This window comes from Harpegnathos saltator, unplaced genomic scaffold (assembly GCF_003227715.2).
Source record: "Harpegnathos saltator strain DR-91 unplaced genomic scaffold, Hsal_v8.6 scaffold720, whole genome shotgun sequence".
Taxonomy (NCBI): Eukaryota; Metazoa; Arthropoda; class Insecta; order Hymenoptera; family Formicidae; genus Harpegnathos; species Harpegnathos saltator.
This window is the reverse complement of record NW_020230561.1, coordinates 117,735-138,287: the sequence shown is the minus strand read 5'-3', so window position 1 is coordinate 138,287 and position 20,553 is coordinate 117,735. Positions and strand designations below refer to the sequence as shown.

Sequence of the window (20,553 nt, the reverse complement as noted above, 5' to 3'; positions counted from 1 at the left end):
TTCTTACTGATGATAAAAAATTGCGAGTTTACTGTCCCGAACTTGATCAACTTGACGTCTTAGAAGCAAATAACTCGAGATTTGTCATCAAAATTCGTTGGGTAATTGAATAAGTTTTTGCTCGATTAAAGAACAAATTCAAAATTTTTGCTTTACCAGCTCATAATACAACTTTAATTCACGACTTTGAATCTCTTTTAATAGCATTTACACTATTGAACTTATTTCACAAATCTATCGTCAGTAACAGAATGTACGAAGATATTGCAAATGTGATGAAATCTCAAGTAAACATTCCAAATCGTTTGAAAGTGATAGTGGAAAAATATAATCTATCCCAAGTTAGATCACCGTACCTTGAGGCTCACTATATAACAATAGATAATATGGAAAATAATCAATTTCTTGGGTTCCCTCAGCTTGAGCTAAATTTATATTATATTATCTCAGTCTTGGTCCATATCAGATCAATAATTCCATCTCATACTATGCTGAACATCAAAACGAAGGAAACTTCCTCGTACACAAGTTTCAACCAAACCCTAGACACCGATCTGCTACTATTAATTATGAAAACTATGGAATTGTAATTGAAGATCCCTTATTTATTGAAGCTTATATGAAATTACGGTACCGTAGCGGGAAACACCATCACATTTTTGTTTTCATGGACAAATCCAAATCCGGATGAGACTCAATAAGAGAATATTATTGTACGTGCGAAAGTGACGCTCGTACTGTCGGCTGTTGTAGCCACGTTATGACGATAGTCTGATACCTCGGATATGGTCAGTATAACGGAGTGCATATACCTAATGCTGGAATCTGTAATGTATCCATAACTATTCACAAAGAGTGAATTCGAAACAATTAATCTTGCCTTCACTGGCTGGATAACATTTTTATCTTGCCTTCATTGGCTGGATAACTTCCTCATCTTGCCTTCACTGGCTGGATAACATTTTTATCTTGCTTTCATTGGCTGGATAACTTTTTCATCTTGCCTTCAGTGACTGGATAACATTTTTATCTTGCCTTAATTGGCTGGATAACTTTTTCATCTTGCCTACACTGAAGGTAAATATAAATCTGATAGAAAATTCGCAATCAGTTAGCCGAAAAAACCACAACATAACAGTTCTAATAAAAGTAAATAATTGTTTCACTATTTGTGTCCGCTATATTACATCCGCCATCTTGAATTTTTTTAATCTGACATCGAATTCGTAATAAGCAAAGAACCTATAGATACTGAATTTTGCAAAAATTCGTGCGATAAAACGTTATTAGTGTCAAACTTCCTTAGTAGGTAGTGACCATTTTGACCCTCTATATCTCTGAAACCAATCATATGCTCAATGTAAAACTTTTTTGTGATTAATGTCTTATCATGAGCTATTATTTCGCATAAAATTTAACTTAAAAATCGGGGACTGAAAAACGGACACTTTTTGCGGAGGTTTTTTTATATTGTTTAATTTTACCTATGTTCTATTTATATAAATTAGTTGGTCCAAAATTTCTCAAACATCCTACATGTTTTTTTATATACTTTTATAAATATATATTTTTTTACTTCAACTATAAAACTTTAACATCACATTCAATATTTAAATATATTATAATTATTTTTAATGTGTTTAATATAACTACGTTTATAGAAGAAACATTTGCTTTGATGGCCATCTCAATTTTTAACATTTAAAAAGCCTATATCATATGAAATATTTTTATTTTTAAATCATTTTTAAATCATCATTTAGTTGTTTAGGTGTTACACCTTTTAATCATTTAATTGTATTTTGTATTTATCTAGAGAGTGAAATAAGTTCATTAAATCTATTTAGAACACAATTCTTTAACCTATTATAAAGATATAAACGTGTTTATGTTCAATAATTTACTAAATAATTTACGTAAAACATATATACAGTCGTAAACAGAAAATTTGTTTATATAATTTTTTATATATTATAAAATATCAGTTTATAAAATCTTATAAGGGGAAATAAAGATTTTCAATAAATTCGATATACTACAATTACAATAATACCTTACCTTTTGTTAACTTATTAACCTTTGGAAATTTCAAAATCGTCAAATTAACAAAAAAAGTCAGGATGCTATTGTAATATTCTATTCTAATAATTCTAAAATAATTCTAAATATTCTAATAATATTCTGTTGTAATGATAATCTTGAAATCAAATAAAGTAAAAAAGTCTAATATTATTTTTCTTTCCGATAAACAGCGAGATATCGTAAATATTGAAAAAGTTATCGAGTTTTCCTTAATATCTCAAAAAATATCTCAAATAAAGAAATATTTCAGACATAAGTTATTAAAATTAATTCGTAAAAACAGATGATATAATAAAAAATTGGGGTTTCCATTTAAGAAAAGTAATAATCAATGAATATCTCGAAAGTAGCGCCATCTATAAACAAAAAATATAGTTGTTATATGTCCCCTTTAAAAACCATACAACTTTTGTCTGAAATATTTTTCTCTAAAATGTCACGTTTACAAAAAGTCAAGTAGTACGAGTGGTCTGTGACACTATTGTATATATATTATATGTATATTATTGCATATTATCTATTACAGCAAATTTTGTATAAAAAGAAAACATCTTCAACTATTAAATCGAAAATAATTCTATTAAAGAGAAAATCTAAACTGTCTTCAGCTTATTTAGCTAACACACGAGTTTGCAATAGCTTCAAAGTTTACGCGAAGGCTTCCCGGGACATTCAATTATTGGATGATAGATTCTCGGATTAGAGCATGTTCCCCGAGTTTTAGACGAAAACTAACGACAGCATTGTATTCAGTAGGTCAAAATCCTCTGAAAATATGTTTTGTTTGTTTCCCACGATTGGTTAAAATTGGCCCTTTTACCCAAAAACATTCTTTGGATATTATAATCAGAATCTATGCTATATCAAAAAAATTTCTAAAAAATGCCTGTAGTGGGTATTTTAAGATATACTTGCAAACAAAGCAAGTACGTTTAAAGTGAACCAAATGATCCAAAATAATGTAACTTTTCTTTTATCGACAATTTGTGTATATATTTTCTTTGCCTTAATTAATAGTACATACGCCATGCAAATATTTATATGTGATGATATGAATTAGTATTCTAACATGGTCAGGGTAAACCACTAAAATTGAAAAATAGCAAGAATAATTTTTTCTTTATCTTTCCTACTCGTAACCATCATCTTTCGCAAAAAAGAAATAAAAAATAAAAAAGGAAGAGCATCCGGGTATTTTATAAAGTACACGTATTACACGAAGACTTACGAAAAATTAAAATTGAAGCTGTTCGTTTCATACTGAACAGCATCGAAACTCTCAGCGAAGGAAAATCCGAGAAAAAGAAATTAAATAATTTTGTTGAAACATTTTGAAAGTATAATGCCGACGGCAAGAAGTTAAGGAGAAAGCGATACTTACTTCACTGCGGTGTCCTCGTAAATTATAATTCGCCCTAAGTGGAAGTTCCGTAGCTCGGGTGCGACAATGCGACGTGGTAAAAGTCACTCCTATCAAGCCGCGAGCATTGCCGGTGGCTAACCATCCCTCTTGATAATAATTTGTACGATCGAGCTTCCATCCTTCGTCCTGAGTAAATAAAAAGAGAGTGATAATTACTTATCCGGGGTATGACGCGAAACATTATATCTTTGATTTATAGTTTCATGAATTAGCGTGGAAATTTTTATAATGATCTTCTACGGAATAAAGTAATGCCAATCACGATAAATATTGCACTTATTTCAAAATTTGTACGATACAAATGAAACTGCGAAGAATTGCCCTATAGGAATATTATGACCAAATTAAATGAATGAATTTACCGAAAGAAATGATTGAACGAAACACTTCTGAAATATTATACGGATAAAATCATCAATCAAACAATCGAGTTATCATGACGCAAACATTTTTCGAGCTAATTCATGATTTACTGGGTGAAGCTTCGCCACCGTGCGTAGATACGCGATACTTTCAAATAGGATAATTTAGGGTATGATGACTATACAGAAAAAATGGCCATAGGCTGTAATTTCTCCAACAATTGCAAAATAATGTGTTTTTATAGTCATTCTCAAAGATAATCGATATTTACAATAGTTTATGTGCGTATATTATTCAAAATAATGATATTGTAAATGTTATATCATGTTTTTACTTTCAACTGCCTCGAAAGTTTTTCATGTGTCCACTGAAAGCTGCTATAACTTAAATTACAGTTAAGCTGTCGTAACCAGTGTTAGATATATAACGAAAGTATCTAAATTATATTGTAAAATTATATTGATTATTAATTTTTATTTTCGTTTTCTCTATTTTTTTATAAAAATGGCCATTTTTCCCTCACAATTTGGGTAAGATGGCCAATGCAATCGATATACAGGGTGTTAGAAAAGTTTGAACACGGTCAAATATCTCGAAAACGAAAGGTTTCTGAGAAAAATATTTCTAACCAAAGTTGTAGGGTATTAAAAGTTCTATTGAATGATCATATCCGTTTGACCTTGAGTGGAGGGGTCAAGGCGAGGTCAAGGCCAACATGATTTTTTTAAATAGAATACCCCATTTTTTATCACACAGTGTTAAAGATAACAGTGAGACATTTCCAAAACACTACTTGATGACCTATTTTTGTTGAGAATTGTCTGAGTTATGAGCTTTAGAATTTACGGTGCTGCCAGCATTAGTATTATTCAGAACGTACCGCGTGGAGGTTGCATGGTCGGACTTTACACTCCTGTATGTGTATACGTGCGTGCGTGCGTGCGTGCGTGCGTGCGTGCGTGCGTGCGTGCGTGCGTGCGTGCGTGCGTGCGTGCGTGCGTGCGTGTGCGTGTGCATGCGTACTTATCGACTTTTGGAAATTTCAAAATTATTAAATTAATAAAAGTTAGGGCAGTATTATAGTAGTATATTCTTGATAGTAAATAAAGTAAAAAGGTCTAATACTATACTTGGAAAAGTTACCAAGTTTTCCTTAAATATCTCAAAATATATTAAGCAAATAAAAAAATGTTTCAGAAAAAATTTGTTTAAATTAATTGGTAGAAAAGGATGATATAATAAAAAATTTAGGTTTCCATTTAAGAAAATTGATAATCAGTGAATATCTCGAAAATAGAGCCATCTATAAACAAAATACTATCGCTGTCCTATGTCCCCTTCAAGCTAAACAACTTTTGTCTTAAGCATTTTTCGATTTAACACAATGTTTCTGAGATATTTGAGTGGGTCCTTTAAAATGGAACATCTTGTATATATAAAAAATGTCCATAACATAAATTTTTACAAGTAAAATTTATCATTATTTATTAGAACACTGAGTTATATGGTTATTTTACTTGTTATTATAACAAATTAATTATTATAATCACTTTTCTATCTTTCACTCTCTCTCTCTCTCCCCCCTCTCCTCCTCTCCCCCTCTCCCCATCTCCCCTCTCCTATCCCCCTCCCCTCCCCTTCCCCCCTCACCCTCTCCCCTCTCCCCCCTTCACCTCCACCTCCCTCCCCCTCTCCATCCCTCCCTCCCTCTCTCCCCCTCTCCCCCTCACCCCCTCTCTAACCCCTCCCTCCCCCTCCCTCCCCCTCCCTCTCTCTCTCCCCCATCTCCCTCTCACACACTCTCTCTCACCTCTCTTTTTTCTCTCGCCCCTCTCGTTTTGTCTTTCTGTTTCTCTCACTCTCTCTCGCTCACACACTCTCTCTCTCTCACACTTCCTCTCTGATACTCTCACGTATACACTCTCTCTCTCTCACACACACACTCTCTCTCCCACTCTCCTTTCTCACACACTCTTCTCTCTCACACTCTCTCTCTCTCTCTCTCTCTCTCTCTCTCTCTCTCTCTCTCATACCCCCCTCTCTCTCGCTTACTCACTCACTCACTTACTCCCTCCCTCCCTCCCTCCCCCCCTCTCTCTCTCTCTCTTGGATTATAATTATTACCATTACCCGAGAAAGAAGAAAAAGAATATTATAGCTTATTATTTTATGTTATAAAATTGTTAACCTGATATAATGCCTTTATAACTCCTTTCGTACAAACTGTCATTCAGCTGTCATTCGCCGCGATGACAGCTGCGAACGATACGAATGCAGCCGTGACCGATCGAGACGATCGAGATAATCGAGACGGCCAATCAACATCGCGGAAAAGAGGCTTCAATGCTTCGATAAGAATAAGAGGAATATTTTTTCTTACTATTGTATATACCATAAGTATTCTTCAAGCATCCAGTTTACATTTTTTTCTATATTGCAAACAACTTACTTCCGGCGACTCATCCGGCACTTTGCCCATCCAGCTGAGCGACAAAATGTTGCAGTCGCATTTGGCATTGTTGTTTTTCTCGAAATGTAGATGCATGTTAATGACACGATTAAATTCCTTTTATTAAGTCTGTCAATTCGTCAAATCAACATCGTTTTTTATAATTCCGACTTCGTTTGCAGCTGGACTCCATGTTGTTCTTCTCGCGAACATTCTGGTGCCGTCTGTACTCTGTTGCACCGGAGAATTCGAGATCGATAATCGAACGCTCACACATCAGCGTAAATACACACAAATAGCTTTCCGTGACATACACTCTCGTGTTTTAAGATCGAAACGAACTTTCTTCAAGAGGCTTCACAAAGGGAGGAGGACGTTATGGAAAAACGTGTCGTATTTCTGTTTCGTGATTTCTTTCCCATTGAAGTTCGTGGCAATGATACCGGATATCGCTTTTCGGTCACAATCGGGAAATAATTATGCACCACCGTTAACAAGCACCGAATTGCGCGTTTTTCACGAAATTGCTGCTCACCACCCTTATCATTTGTTTATCACGACCGCCATTTTGCTGTCCTAGACGCTGCTCTACTTTCCAGGCGATTCCTGTTCTGCGTCGCGCCACACCGTGCCGCGTTGAATTGTCGGGCCAGGGTGCACGTTTATGTGCGGGTGGATATGAACTTCGTATTCGCGGAAGTGACACGAGCTTCCAATGCGAGCGGGCGTCCGACTAGAAAGCTCGGTCGCTCGAACGGGAATACGCGCGAGCCTCCGCCGGAGCTCTTGCTTCCGTCGGTTACGTTCGCGCGGACGAACGTATTGATTGGAGTCAACCGCGTTCCGTGTACACTGCGACCACCTCATGCGTCCCGACTACACTAAATTTGCCGCGAGCTTTACCACGCAACACTGTGCCGCTCCGTGAAACTAGAGTCACTGGATATGTCATATGAAACACCTCTTAACACCTCTTTTACGTAAGTTTGAATAAAAAACGCACCTCGATGATTCTTTAACGAAGCATTTTCAGCAAAAAATATTTTAGACATAAGGTGTATGATTTCACGGGGAACATAAGACAACTATACTATTTTGTTTACAAATGGCATCACTTTCAAGATATTCACTGATCATTACTTTTCTTAAATGGAAACCCAAATTTTTTATTACACTGTCTTTTCCTATTAATTAATTTAAACAACTTTTGTCTGAAACATTGTTTTATTTGCATAATATTTTTTGAGATATTTAATACCAGGTCTGTAAATATGAAACCGGAATTTGCCCATAGATGGCTCTAGCTGTCAATGTAGTTACCACCAAACCGCGTCATTGGCGCCATTTCTATTTGTTGACATCTGACAAAGATTTTCAACTCACAACAATACAAGTTTCATACAACAATATAGTTACAGCATAATAGCGTTGAATATGTCGAATTTTGTGCCTGGAAGCTACGATTTGCGGACAGCATTGATTTTCTGCTATCATTTGAAGAAAACTACTACAGAATTGCATCGAATACTTATCGAAGCTTACGGTGAGCATGCTCTTGATAAATCACAGTGCTTTGAGTGGTTTAAAAAATTCAAACGTGGCGATTTTGACGTGAGAAACGAAGAACGTGGAAGACTACTGAAAAAGTTTGAAGACAGCGAATTGCAAGCATTGTTGGATGAGGATGACGCTCAAACGCAACAACAACTCGCGGATCAATTAAATGTGACACGAGAAGCCGTCTCCATACGTTTGAAAGCCATGGGAAAGATCCAGAAGATGGGAAAATGGGTTCCACATGAACTGAATGAAAGACAGCAGGAAAACCGAAAAACCATTTGCGAAATGCTGCTCGCCAGGTACAAAAGAAAGTCATTTCTCTATCGAATTGTGACTGGCGATGAAAAGTGGATACATTTTGAGAATCCTATGCGTAAAAGATCATGGGTAACTCCAGGCGAACCATCGACATCGACTGTAAGGCCAAATCGCTATGGACGGAAGACAATGCTCTGTTTGGTGGGATCAGAAGGGTGTGATCTATTATGAGCTGCTAAAACCTGGCGAAACCGTTAATACTGAACGCTACCGACAACAAATGATCGATTTGAATCAAGCTTTGCGTGAAAAACAACCAGAATATCAAAAAAGGCAACACAAAGTGATTTTGCTTCATGATAATGCACCATCACACATAGCAAAACTGGTCAAGGAAACGATTGAGGCGTTTAGTTGGGAAATATTTTCGCATGCGGCTTACTCACCAGACTTGGCTCCGTCCGATTACTACTTATTTGCATCGATGGGACACGCACTTGCTGAGCAGTGCTTCACTTCTTACGAAAATGTACGAAAATGGTTCGATGACTGGTTTGCCTCAAAAGAGCAACAGTTTTTTTGGCATGACATCCACAAATTGTCAGACAGGTGGGAAAAATGTATAGCTAGCGATGGGCAATATTTTGAATAAAATATTTTTTATCATTTTCATACAATAAACGTGTATTTTCTTTATAAAAATTCCGGTTTCATATTTTCATACCTGGTGTATGTAACATGTATAACAAACTCAAATTATTTTTTCTCAATATGTATGTGTGAAATATATAAGGTTTCACAAATAAAACTTATCTAACTACAAGAAAAATGTGATATAAAAAATATAAAACTTACCTTTTTAAACAAAAAGGTAAAAAAAGGCGCCAAGTATACGCGCAACACGTATTATGTTATTTTTAGAAATCTCAAATTATCAAGTTATATATGTACGTAACATAAATTTTTATACAAATAAAACTTATGACTATAATAAAACTCTACAACATTGGTCTACTTTACAAAAGAAGTGCAGTGAAGAATAATAACGCCAACTGAGAAACCTAACATATATACTTGTATATATGATTATAATATAATTATATATATATATATAATTATATATATATATGATTATAATATAATATAATATAATTAATTCTTTATTCAAGATAAACGATAATATTTGCACTTTTAATATTGTGCATCGTACCATACCTGAGCGTATATCTTTGTGCAATGTAATTTATTATTTTCGTTATACAAGTAATAAGTTTGTACAAGTAAAACTTATACTTCAAACAATAAATTCTTCTATTGAATACTATAAATAAAACTCTACAAAAAATATAACAAAACAATAACATCAATTGAAAAACTCTACTTAACATCAACTCTGTAAATGAGAGCGATTTGCAATCTGAAGATAAATGTATCGAAAACTACCTATAATGCATAGCGCAGTACTTCAAAAACAATGTCTTCATTATTTACTAGGACATTGAGTTTTATGATTATTTTACTTGTTAATTTAATAATTTTGAAATTTCCAAAAGTCGATAAGTTAACAAAAGTTAGGACACTATTATAGTAATATATTCTTGATAGTAAATAAAGTAAAAAAGTCTAATACTATTTTTTCTTTCGACGAATAATTAGCGAGATATCGTAAGTTAAATGTTGAAAAAGTTACCAAGTTTTCCTTAAATATTTCAAAAAATATTAAGCAAATAAAAAAATGTTTCAGACAAAAGTTGTTAAAATTAGTTGGTAAAAAAAGAAGATATAATAAAAAATTGGGCTTTCTATTTTAAAAAATTAAGTTGACCTTCAACTGATCTTGAAAATGCCCTCCAAATAAAAAACTGATAATGCCATTCTCTTTCTCCTTCGAAATCATGGAAAACGTGTTTTAGCTTTTTTTAATATCTTTCATAGTTTTCGAGATCTTTTAATGCGAAAGTTAAAATGGGACAACCTGTATATATGTTAGGTTTCTCAGTTGACGTTACTATTTTAATATATCACTTTTTTTGTAAAGTAGATCAGTGTTGTAGAGTTTTATTATAGTTATAAGTTTTATTTGTAAAAATTTATGATACGCGAGTGAGGCGCGCGCGCCGCATAGACAATAGCACTTATTCGTTAACTTTAACACGTTCTTCTACAAAAACTACTTGTCAGACGCAATTTTGCTAAAGGAAAAAGTTGTTTATTTTAGTATAAAGTATCATGTCCTGTACTCCGAATGCGGGAATTTCGGATCACCTTGTATATTGAGAAAAAATAATTTGAGTTTGTTATACATGTTACATATATTAAATATCTCAAGAAATATTAGGCAAATAAAAAAATTTTCAGACAAAAGTTGTTTAAATTAATTGATAGAAAAAGACGGTGTACTGGGGTTTCCATTTAAGGGGTAACACCTATGTAAAATTTTCAAAAAATCGATTTTTTTATATTTTTTTAAATACACTTTAGGGTCTTAGAAATAAAGTAAAATGGTTTTATAGCCAGAAAAATTTTTTCTTTGAGGATTTAGGCTCCCGCGTTAAAGGCTTATTAGATGCTCGGCTTTACGGAGACGTACTTATTGCTAAAAAAAGAATGCATTGATCACGTGCAAAAACACATAGGTACGCGGCTGAGGAACTAGAAAAAAACGAAGAAAGGTCTGGGAGGAAAAGGCAAGCTAATGAGCAAATTAATTGACGAATTAGCAATTTATTACGGTGTGGCTACAAGTAGAAATTCAGATTCGATAGAAAAAATGCGAGATGAAATATGGGCCACAATTTATCATAAGATCTCGACAGACGAACAACCTCAGCACGACAAATGCCCGAGCGGTGCCAACTCGTGGTGCACGTGGCAAGCTGCGAAAGCCACAGATAAATTAAATAATTATAAGCATAAACCGACGATGTCAGCACAGGTTTTTGATAAAATCGAACCTATATATACAGACTTAAGTCTCGATGAACTGTTCAATCGTTACTTCGGAGGATTTATTCAGAATAGCAATGAGAATTTTAATGCCATCGTGTGGTCGATCGCGCCGAAAACTTCATCGAGCGGTAAAAAAAGTACTAGAAGTTTACTCTGACATGCCGTTTGCCTATTTAACGATGGAATGAGCAACATTATACAAATAATGCAAGTTCTGGGCATCATTATAGGCCCTAACTGCTATAATTTCTGCGTTGAGGTCGATGAATGACGCATTAAACTGTCCGACCGGACTCTCAACGATGCGGCGAAAGAGGCTCGCTCGAGCCTAAAAGCTGCGAGAAAAGATGAATATGACGAAAATCTTGCTGTCGAAGGGCAACTGTATGTTCCTGGCATCGCTAAAGGTAAATTTTTAGTCCTGGGGGACTAAAGGTAAATTCACTTTAAGTATAAAATCTCAATTGTTAATCAAAGAATATTAACATTCAAAACTTTAAACGCGTTTTTCTCGAAACAGCATTTTTAAAGTTGGCTAGCAGTATAACAAACAATTTTTAATCGGTTAACTTCAAATTTTAATAAGACTTTAAAAACTAGATTCTCTAAAGAAATACGTAGAATTGTTTTGATAAGTTAAAAATTGTTTGAGTTACAAGTGGTTTTACACGATTTTTTCTCTCGAAAGAATTGAAATTTTGTTTAAAACTCCACCATTTTTTCAAAAATCAATATTATCAAAAACGGTTACGTATTTCTCTAAGTATTGGAATAAAGAAAACAAATTTTTTTGCTTTTTGTTCTAGACCAAAAATTACGGCACTTATGCTGCTAGCCGCGGACCACCTTGCCAAATCGACTGTCTCCTTCATCCAGCTGTAGCTCCACCATTTTGAATATTTTTACCACTAAAAAATTATTTTTTATACTTTTCAATATGGACAACAATATTATCAAAGTAATTTTTCAATAGCACCATTGAGAAAATTACAAAAAATTCCCAAACATAGAGTTCATTTTCGGCCGGTTACATAAGTGTTAACCCTTAAGAAAAGTAATGATCAATGAATATCTCGAAAATAATGCCATTTATAGACAAAATAGTATAGCTGTTTTATGTCCCCCGCGAAACCATACACTTTCTATCCAAAACATTTTTGCTGAAAATGCTTCGTTAAAGAATCATCGAAGTGCGTTTTTTAAAATGGGATACGCTGTATATTCTGAGAAAAAAATAATTTAAGTAATAACTTGAGTAATAAATTGAGTAATAATTTCACTTTTAAGACGATTTCCTGTTTTAAGACGATTTTTAATGCTTCCTGTTTCTTCAAACCGTCTTACAGTTCTTTCAACAGTTGATTTTGAAATAGGAATATTCTCATCTCGAAAAGTTATATTGAAAAGATCCTTTACATCTTGATACGATCTTAATCTACATTGCTGGAAAGCACCCTTTAACTTCGACTCGAAGTTAGCGCTAAATAATCTGTTCAAATTAATTTCAGTTAATAACATTCCTTTCGTTAATTAACCTAAACATGATCGACTTAACCTAAGTTCATCGCATCTTGCGCACATCGTATTTCACAGAAGTTTTTCATATCACAATCTCGGTGAGTATTTCATTATATCTCGGTAAATATATTACAAATATTCGATTAACATTTTTCAACTACTGTTGCTGTGCTATAGGTTTCATCCACTGTTCAATTTTGTCTGTAGATAGAATAGTATTCAGTAGCCGTCCAGATTGATTGAAACCTGGAATACCTTTAACTACATACCCAGACAGCACCGGACATCTAATGGATGCACGGTCACAGACATAAAGGTTGTCACTTTTTTTTTAATGACTTTCGGGACGCATCCCGACTCGAGAAAGATGAGAGCTGCTGCTCCGCCTGTAAAGCACGCTTGCGCAATAACTCACTACGAAAGGCGAGAAATGAAATATATGTGGTATGACATAAGTATGTTAACAATCATTGCATTCAGCGGAGAAAACCGCTCAGTGAGCGATTAGTGACTAAATAAATACGATTTCACTTAAAATTTAATATATATACCTGTTCAATACCTTGCAAAAGACGCATTCCCATTTGAATGACGCACTATGTATCTATCCTTCCGCTGCTGATTTTTGAAAATGTAAGAATTGGGTGTGTTCACGACACTCAACGGTTGAGCAACTGTTGAATAATTTGTCAACGTTATTGGTCTGAATGTAAGAATCTAACAGTAAGGACCAATAGTCACTAATCGCTCATTGAACGGTTTTCTCCGCTAAACGCAATGATTGTTGACATATTTATGTCATACCACGAATATTTCATTTCTCGCCTTTCGTTGTGAGTTACTGCGCAGGCGTGCTTCGCAGGCGGAGCAGCAGCTCTCATCTTTCTCGAGTCAGGATACGTCCCGAAAGTCATTAAAAAAAAAGTGACAACCTTTATGTCTGCGACCGTACGTTTCACGTCCAATTTATATCCGTATGTCCGATTTACGTCTGTGAACATAAATTGGACGTAACAAGAATGTCCTTATTGGACATCGGACCTGTAAGACGTCCGATGTACGTCCATCAGACGTCCTATGTCCGAAGTTGTGACAAACGTACGTCCTATGGACGTCTTTTGTAAAAAAAATGGACATATAACGGACGTCCAATGGACATCTGTCTGCTGTCTGGATAGTGATTACTACCCAACGATTTCGCAATCAGGTAAGAACCTTTATACTTCGCTTTCAATTTTGAACTTTCTCCAGATCTGAATTTATTATCTCTTATTAGTATATAATCGCCTTCATTATATATTTTGTAGAAGTTTTATGTCGACTGTCATAATATTTTTTATTATACTTCCTTAACTTATCGGTCACTTGTTGTGCTACGGTTCTAACGCTATTTTTTTCGTTTTCAAAATCATGGTCAATTCCCGTTAACATCTGGGTAAATTGTGCTAAAGAATGATCGCTGTGGTTTCGTTGCTCATATCCTAACATTAAACGCGATGGCGTGGACTTTATCGCTCTATAGTGAGTATTATTAATTATATATTGCATTATTTCCAACTTTGAATCCCAGTTATCCACTGCGTCACATAACTTAGCTAAGGAACTTTTCAAAAATCTATTAACTCTCTCAGCTATTCCATTCGTCCAAGGTGATGCGACAGCAATTTTCCTATGCTTTTTGCTGATACATATATTCAGAAAATTCTTTCAGAAAATCATGAAAGAAGGAGGGCGTACACTAGGTGGCGACGAAACGCCGTGCGTTCGGGACCTGCATCTTATTTTCGTTCCGAAGAGAGAAAAAATATCGAAAGCGCGGTAGTTGTTAGACCGGGAATCGAACCCGGGTCTTTCGCTCGCTGGGCGACTGCTCTAGATCACTGAGCTACCTGACGCTCCACGCTCACGACACTCTCCCCTCCCCAGATAACGTTGAGAGATGTCGTTCGGAAGCGACATCTCTAGTGCTATCCCGAGCGCACGACGACTACAGAGAGAAGCATTAGGCCTGTTCGTTTTGTCTGCACTGTTGAACTGGTGCAACAAGTTAAAGTGAGAAAACCTATGTTTGTCTCACTTTAACTGAATGCACCAGTTCAGCAGTGCAGACAAAACGAACAGGCCTATTGTTACTTGTACCTGATGGTACAAGCTGACAGTCTCTCAAAGTCAAAGGTTGCTATCCTTTTAAGACCTGCTGTCCATGTATGCCGGCCTCCACCGTTGCCCCTCCTTATCCGGTGCAAATAATAGAAATAAGCCCCGGGGTCGACGCCATATTTTGGCTGCCCCCGGGCGCTTGGACACGTTTTGCAACGCGCCGAAGAGGGATCTACCATGAAAGGAGGGCGTACTAGGTGGCGAAATCCGATCCGACGACGTAACCGCTTCAAGCAACAAGCTTGATTGGCGCTTCGACAAGAACTACTTCTCTATCCGCGGTTCTTCGGCACGACAACTTCAGGAAGTGTGAGCCCGAATCCCACTTCTGATGTGTTTTACTTCTCGCTGTAAAAGAGACAGCAAGGATTCTCTGGCTTTCCACTCTCCCTCGACGACTTTATGACAGGATAGACAGCACAATAAAATAATTGTTCGACATTTGTATAATTAGAAAATAAAGAAGAACATATATTAAAAAAATATACTAATATAATTTTCGACTTATATATATCTCTCGACAATAATTAACCTATCCAACGACAACGAGCTAATACGGACAAAGGATCCGAACGTTTTTAGTTGAGAGCTCGTGAGCAAAAGCTGTCGCACGCAGACGTTATCTTTTAAAAATCCGCGTTACCACTGTCCGCACGCTCCAACCATTCTTAAGACTGTAGGTGCTCTCTATACGCCTTTCCTACTGAGGATCAACGACAAGTTTAGTTGGCCCTTTATGTCTACATATCTTACAGTTGTTTTAGATATTCTAAACTAAAGCCCTAGATTATCAAAGAAGCGCAACCGTTACCCCCTCCATAATTCTCGTCCGACATGTAAGGCCCACAGCTGATCCACTGAATAAACGAAGTATCTATATGTCAGGCATACTCTCTTTTATCACTCACAGATATATTTATTATAGTTTTAACATTAGAATCAACCTGAAATAAGTTATAGAATTTTGGAGTGGTAAATGAAAAATGTCGACAGAGTCGGTACGTACGATATTTTATGAAAACGATACAATTCGATTATATTATTATCGTAATATGACATTTGTTTATTCTAGGAGCCAGCTTATTTAAAAAAGAATGAAAATCAATGTAACGAAACTGATATTACTTCTGTTCAAATATCAAATAAATATTGTGGGAAGGTCAGTATATATACTGGGGCCGGGGGGTTGGGGAGGGAATGTGGGAGCAGTTCCCCTAACTCCCCTCCTCACGGTCCGACAGGTAGACATCCCGCAGGGGTTTTAGTCGGTAAGAGTCCGACATAACCCCCGCCCCTCCCCAAGGGGGCGGGGATATCCATGATGGATTTCCCCTGCGTGAACAAAAAAAAAAAGGTCGGTATATATATATAATGTATGCTTACAATTGTGTAAAATATCAACCTAAATGTCCTTGTGCGTTATAATATATGTTACAGATATGTGCTATTGTAGAAAGATGTTCATCTCCTTTTCCACTGGTTTCTGAAACACAATATCATATAATTGAGTAACTGAAATTGCAGTGTAGCGAAGCATCACAAGTTATTCAAGATATGAGAGTTAAACGTGATTTAGGCTTGCAGCAATTATGTAAAATGTTCAATAAGATTGTCAAAATGGAGAAGAAATTGTGCAAGTTGCAATTGACTGTTACAGAAAGGAGGTATAAGCATAAAACAAAAAAATAGCTGAATGATATCGTATACGGGCAGAATAAATCTAAATCTGGGCACTTATAGTTTATTATGTTACATAATACATGATTTTGGATGTTTCAGGGATTACGAATTTTGTAATCATTTATAACTTTTATATTTCTTCTATTTTATAGTGTCTTTGAAATAAATTACAATAGTAAAAATATGTTTATTTTACTTTTATTCCAACCTTTTATATATAACACTAAAATATATATAACTTATGTTCATATAACATGTTTATATAACATTGAACTTTAAACTTATAATAACACAAAATAAATTTTATTCTTAGAAATTCTTCGTTGTTGCTGTCCTGTAGATTAGCAATTACTTCATTCAACTAAAAAAGAATATACATATATATATATATAAAGTGAACCACAATCTTTAACAAACATAAAAAATCCATTAGTAGAACAAAACCCATCTTTTACCTTAACACTGGTATCACTATTATGATCATTGTCAAATTCTTTTTCTACCATTATGTCCTCTTGCAATAAAGTTAATGATTCGGTTATCTTACTCATCACCACTAGAAATGGTGATGATGGTGTGGTTGGTGAAGTTGAACAAGATATATATTCATCATCGACAGTATTGTATATGCATATAATATCACTACGTATATCTTCCACATATTTTACACTTTGTTGTAAATCTTCCTCTTTATGAGTATTTTCTATTGCTGAGCAGTCCTGTGCCTGTTGAAAGGATGCAGTGCTTTGAAAAAAAAATAAAACATTTGGAACAACAGACATATATAATATTGTAGCACAAATAATATGGCATAAAATCTAATGCTTACTTGATCATACGGTAATGCTTTTGAATAGTATACATGATCATTCGCTTTTTTATGTCATTTCTAATGAAAATATTTGTTACATCTTTCAAACATTGTGGGGTTTGTCGAAATCTTCGTACGTTATTATATTGATTTTCATTATCTTTAATTTCTTCTACTTGCAATGAAGGAATAGCAGATATTTTTAGCTTTCGACTTTTATTTCCTCTTGTGTATACATAATCCTCAGGAACAAAATGCAATTGCAACAAAATAGAATACCAGGTCCGTAAATATGAAATCGGAATTTGCCTATAGATGGTCCTAGCTGTCAATGTAGTTACCGTCAAACCGCGTCATTGGCGCCATTTCCATTTGTTGACATCTGACAAAGATTTTCAACTCACAACAATACAAGTTTCATACAACAGCATAGTTTGTAATAGCGTCGAACATGTCGAATTTTGTGCCTGGAAGCTACGATTTGCGGACAGCATTGATTTTCTGTTACCATTTGAAGAAAACTGCTGCAGAATTGCATCGAATACTTGTCGAAGTTTACGGTGAGCATGTTCTTGGTAAATCACAGTGCTTTGAGTGGTTTAAAAAATTCAAACGTGGCGATTTTGAGAAACGAAGAACGTGGAAGACCACCGAAAAAGTTTGAACACAGCGAATTGCAAGCATTGTTGGATGAGGATGACGCTCAAACGCAACAACTCACGGATCAATTAAATGTGACATGAGAAGCCGTCTCCATACGTTTGAAAGCCATGGGAAAGATTCAGAAGATGGGAAAATGAATTCCACATAACTGAATGAAAGACAGCACGAAAACCAAAAAACCACTTGCAAAATGCTGCTCGCCAGGTACAAAAGAAAATCATTTCTCTATCGAATTGTGACTGGCGATGAAAAGTGGATATATTTTGAGAATCCTAAGCGTAAAAGATCATGGGTAACTCCAGGCAAACCATCGACATCGACTGCAAGGCCAAATCGCTATGGACGGAAGACAATGCTCTGTGTTTGGTGGGATCAGAAGGGTGTGATCTATTATGAGCTGCTAAAACCTGGCGAAACCGTTAATACTGAACGCTACCGACAACAAATGATCGATTTGAATCAAGCTTTGTGTGAAAAACAACCAGAATATCAAAAAAGGCAACACAAAGTGATTTTGCTTCATGATAATGCACCATCATACACAGCAAAACTGGTCAAGGAAATGATTGAGGCGTTTAGTTGGGAAATACTTTCGCATGCGGCTTACTCACCAGATTTGACTCCGTCTGATTACTACTTATTTGCATCGATGGGACACGCATGCTGAGCAGCGCTTTACTTCTTACGAAAATGTACGAAAATGGCTCGATGACTGGTTTGCCTCAAAAGAGCAACAGTTTTTTTGGAATGGCATTCACAAATTGTCAGACAGGTGGGAAAAATGTATAGCTAGCGATGGGCAATACTACGAATAAAATATTTTTTATCATTTTCATATAACTCAGACAGCACAATGTCCAAAACTGGGACATAAGACGTTTTTAAGACGTCTTTAAGACGACTTAAAGATGTCTTATTTTCAGACATCTTAAAGACGACTTAAAGATGTCTTAAAGACGTCTTATGTCTCAGTTTTGGACATATGTGCGGTCTGGGAATAAATGTGTATTTTCTATACAAAAATTCCGGTTTTTTATTTATATACCTGGTATACATGATACACATATCATCAGTAAACATGTTTCAGTATTTTATTATTCATATAAAATACCTCACAAATTCTGCTGTTAGTCTTCAGAATCCATTCAGTGGTACGATTCTGTAACTCGTTATTGGAGTTAACGACAGTTTCGTTATTGTTGCGCAGCTTTTCTACGGTATACAAAAGCTGCGCAACGATAACGAAAGTGTCGTTAATTCCAATAACGAGTTACAGAATCGCAGCACTGTCGTTTACGAATAATCCAAGCTATCCAAGCATTCTGCTGTTCCACATTCTTAGGAAAGTTGTGTATATATATTCTTTCATATTCTGTTGTTGCATACCCAAATACTTCATACACTTTTACCATTGTTTATTTGCTAACTCTTCATTTCAATAACGATGATAAATATCCAATACTATAATCATATAAATCAGCTGTGGGCCTGAAATCCGTGATTTTTATTGGCGCCGCGGATAGCCAATCACCAAGCTCGCCACTGGTTGCGCTTCTTTGGGTGCATTCAGTACTACAACCGCTCACTGAGCGCTAAGTGAGCTCTTGCATTTGATTGGTGTATATTTTTAAATCTAAAGGAATATACCAATCAAATGTAAAAGCTCATTGAGCGCTCAGTGAGCGGTGTAGTACTGAATGCACCCTTTGATAATCTAGGGCTTTATTCTAAACTCTGTGTTGCTTCATATATGCTCATTCCTTTCCTAATTGCCTCTACAGCAACGTTAAGAGTAGTTTGTAGAATAGTTCTTTTTCTTTTTTTTCCTTCCCCATAATAAAATAAAGCTGATAATAAAACAAATAAAATGTTTCAACATAATAAACATAAAATCAACATAATAAACATTATGTTTTAAGTTTATACTTTATCTCCATGCTGTCACTATAATTTTGTTATTATATACCTAAAAAAATATTCAATTTAAACGTAAAAACTCTTACAGTTAAAAAATAAAGATTCTCTCTCCTTATGAGCCTGAATTATTCACAAATTTATCACAAATATTTGTTTAATCAATGGGACATGAATGTGACATGTGTACCGATAACTGAACACATGTTTAATCAATGGGTCATTATAATTTTGACTGTACTGGTGATTGAATATTAATATATTTATATTTAAAAAGAAACTTTTAGGTAAAATGATATTTTTAAATGTGTTATTTGATAGCTTAAATTTATAAAAACATTATGTATTTATAATGTAAGTAAATATGAGTAGCATTTTCAAAAATATATTAAAAATATAAGCATCATATCTTGTTCAAGATGGTAAGAAACTAAGTGAAAATGTGACTATTTCTGTTATATTCAAAATAAACAATTTTTTAACAATGATTTACAGTCCAATTATATATTTTTATAATTTACTTCTATAAAAAAATGTTAAACATTCTTTTTATACATTATTTTTAGTTTATCATTTTGTTTCATTTATTGATAAGTATCTTAATAAACAAAAATATATTATTAATATTTCAATCATTGGGACATGTTTAAGCACTGGGACGTTTACCTTAATTAATAAAAACAAAAACTAATTACTGTATGTGAATGGATCACAGTATCAAAT

At 34.8% G+C, this 20,553-nt stretch overlaps 2 protein-coding genes and 2 long non-coding RNA genes across 7 annotated transcripts in view; 2 read left to right on the top strand and 2 right to left on the bottom strand.

The window, feature by feature from the left end:
- Positions 1–7,100, bottom strand: part of Tusp (WD40 superfamily protein Tusp) — an 86,005-nt gene extending 78,905 nt beyond the window's left edge. Inside the window, exons 1-2 of one of the 3 annotated variants that reach the window (XM_011142543.3) lie at positions 6,318–7,100; positions 3,464–3,631 (exon numbers count right to left, since the gene is read on the bottom strand). In XM_011142543.3, the coding sequence (XP_011140845.1) occupies positions 3,464–3,631; positions 6,318–6,413 (264 nt within the window). In that variant the 5' untranslated portion in view covers positions 6,414–7,100. Of the gene's footprint in view, positions 1–3,463; positions 3,632–6,317 lie in introns of those variants that run through there. The other 2 variants (XM_019841837.2, XM_025305880.1) reach the window with 2 other exon arrangements.
- A 65-nt stretch (positions 7,101–7,165) lies between these two features.
- Positions 7,166–12,950, top strand: LOC112590133 (uncharacterized). Its single transcript, XR_003114029.1, has 3 exons — positions 7,166–7,297; positions 12,593–12,700; positions 12,810–12,950. It is a non-coding gene; the product is annotated as an uncharacterized LOC112590133 (long non-coding RNA).
- Positions 12,951–13,678: 728 nt separating this feature from the next.
- Positions 13,679–15,221, top strand: LOC112590131 (uncharacterized). Of its 2 annotated transcripts, none has more exons than XR_003114026.1 (3): positions 13,679–13,809; positions 14,054–14,123; positions 14,795–15,221. It is a non-coding gene; the product is annotated as an uncharacterized LOC112590131 (long non-coding RNA). The 2 variants fall into 2 exon arrangements; XR_003114027.1 differs by lacking the exon at positions 14,795–15,221 and adding an exon at positions 14,314–14,337.
- Positions 15,222–16,665: 1,444 nt separating this feature from the next.
- LOC105184029 (uncharacterized) lies at positions 16,666–17,927 on the bottom strand. Its single transcript, XM_011142555.2, has 3 exons — positions 17,272–17,927; positions 16,898–17,186; positions 16,666–16,803 (listed from the first exon to the last, which is right to left on the bottom strand). Exons 1-3 carry the CDS (start codon positions 17,310–17,312, stop codon positions 16,666–16,668), a joined length of 468 nt encoding a protein of 155 aa, XP_011140857.1. The 5' UTR covers positions 17,313–17,927.
- Positions 17,928–20,553: the final 2,626 nt, after the last annotated feature.

What these genes read in the sequence shown, in the direction of transcription:
- LOC105184029 (XM_011142555.2), bottom strand. Translation starts at nt 17,312, where the DNA reads ATGATCATGTATACTATTCAAAAGCATTACCGTATGATCAA. An exon ending in AAGCATTACCGTATGATCAA is followed by an intron (nt 17,187 to 17,271) that starts GTAAGCATTAGA and finishes TTTTTTTCAAAG; the next exon opens with CACTGCATCCTTTCAACAGG. An exon ending in ATAGTGATACCAGTGTTAAG is followed by an intron (nt 16,804 to 16,897) that starts GTAAAAGATGGG and finishes ATTCTTTTTTAG; the next exon opens with TTGAATGAAGTAATTGCTAA.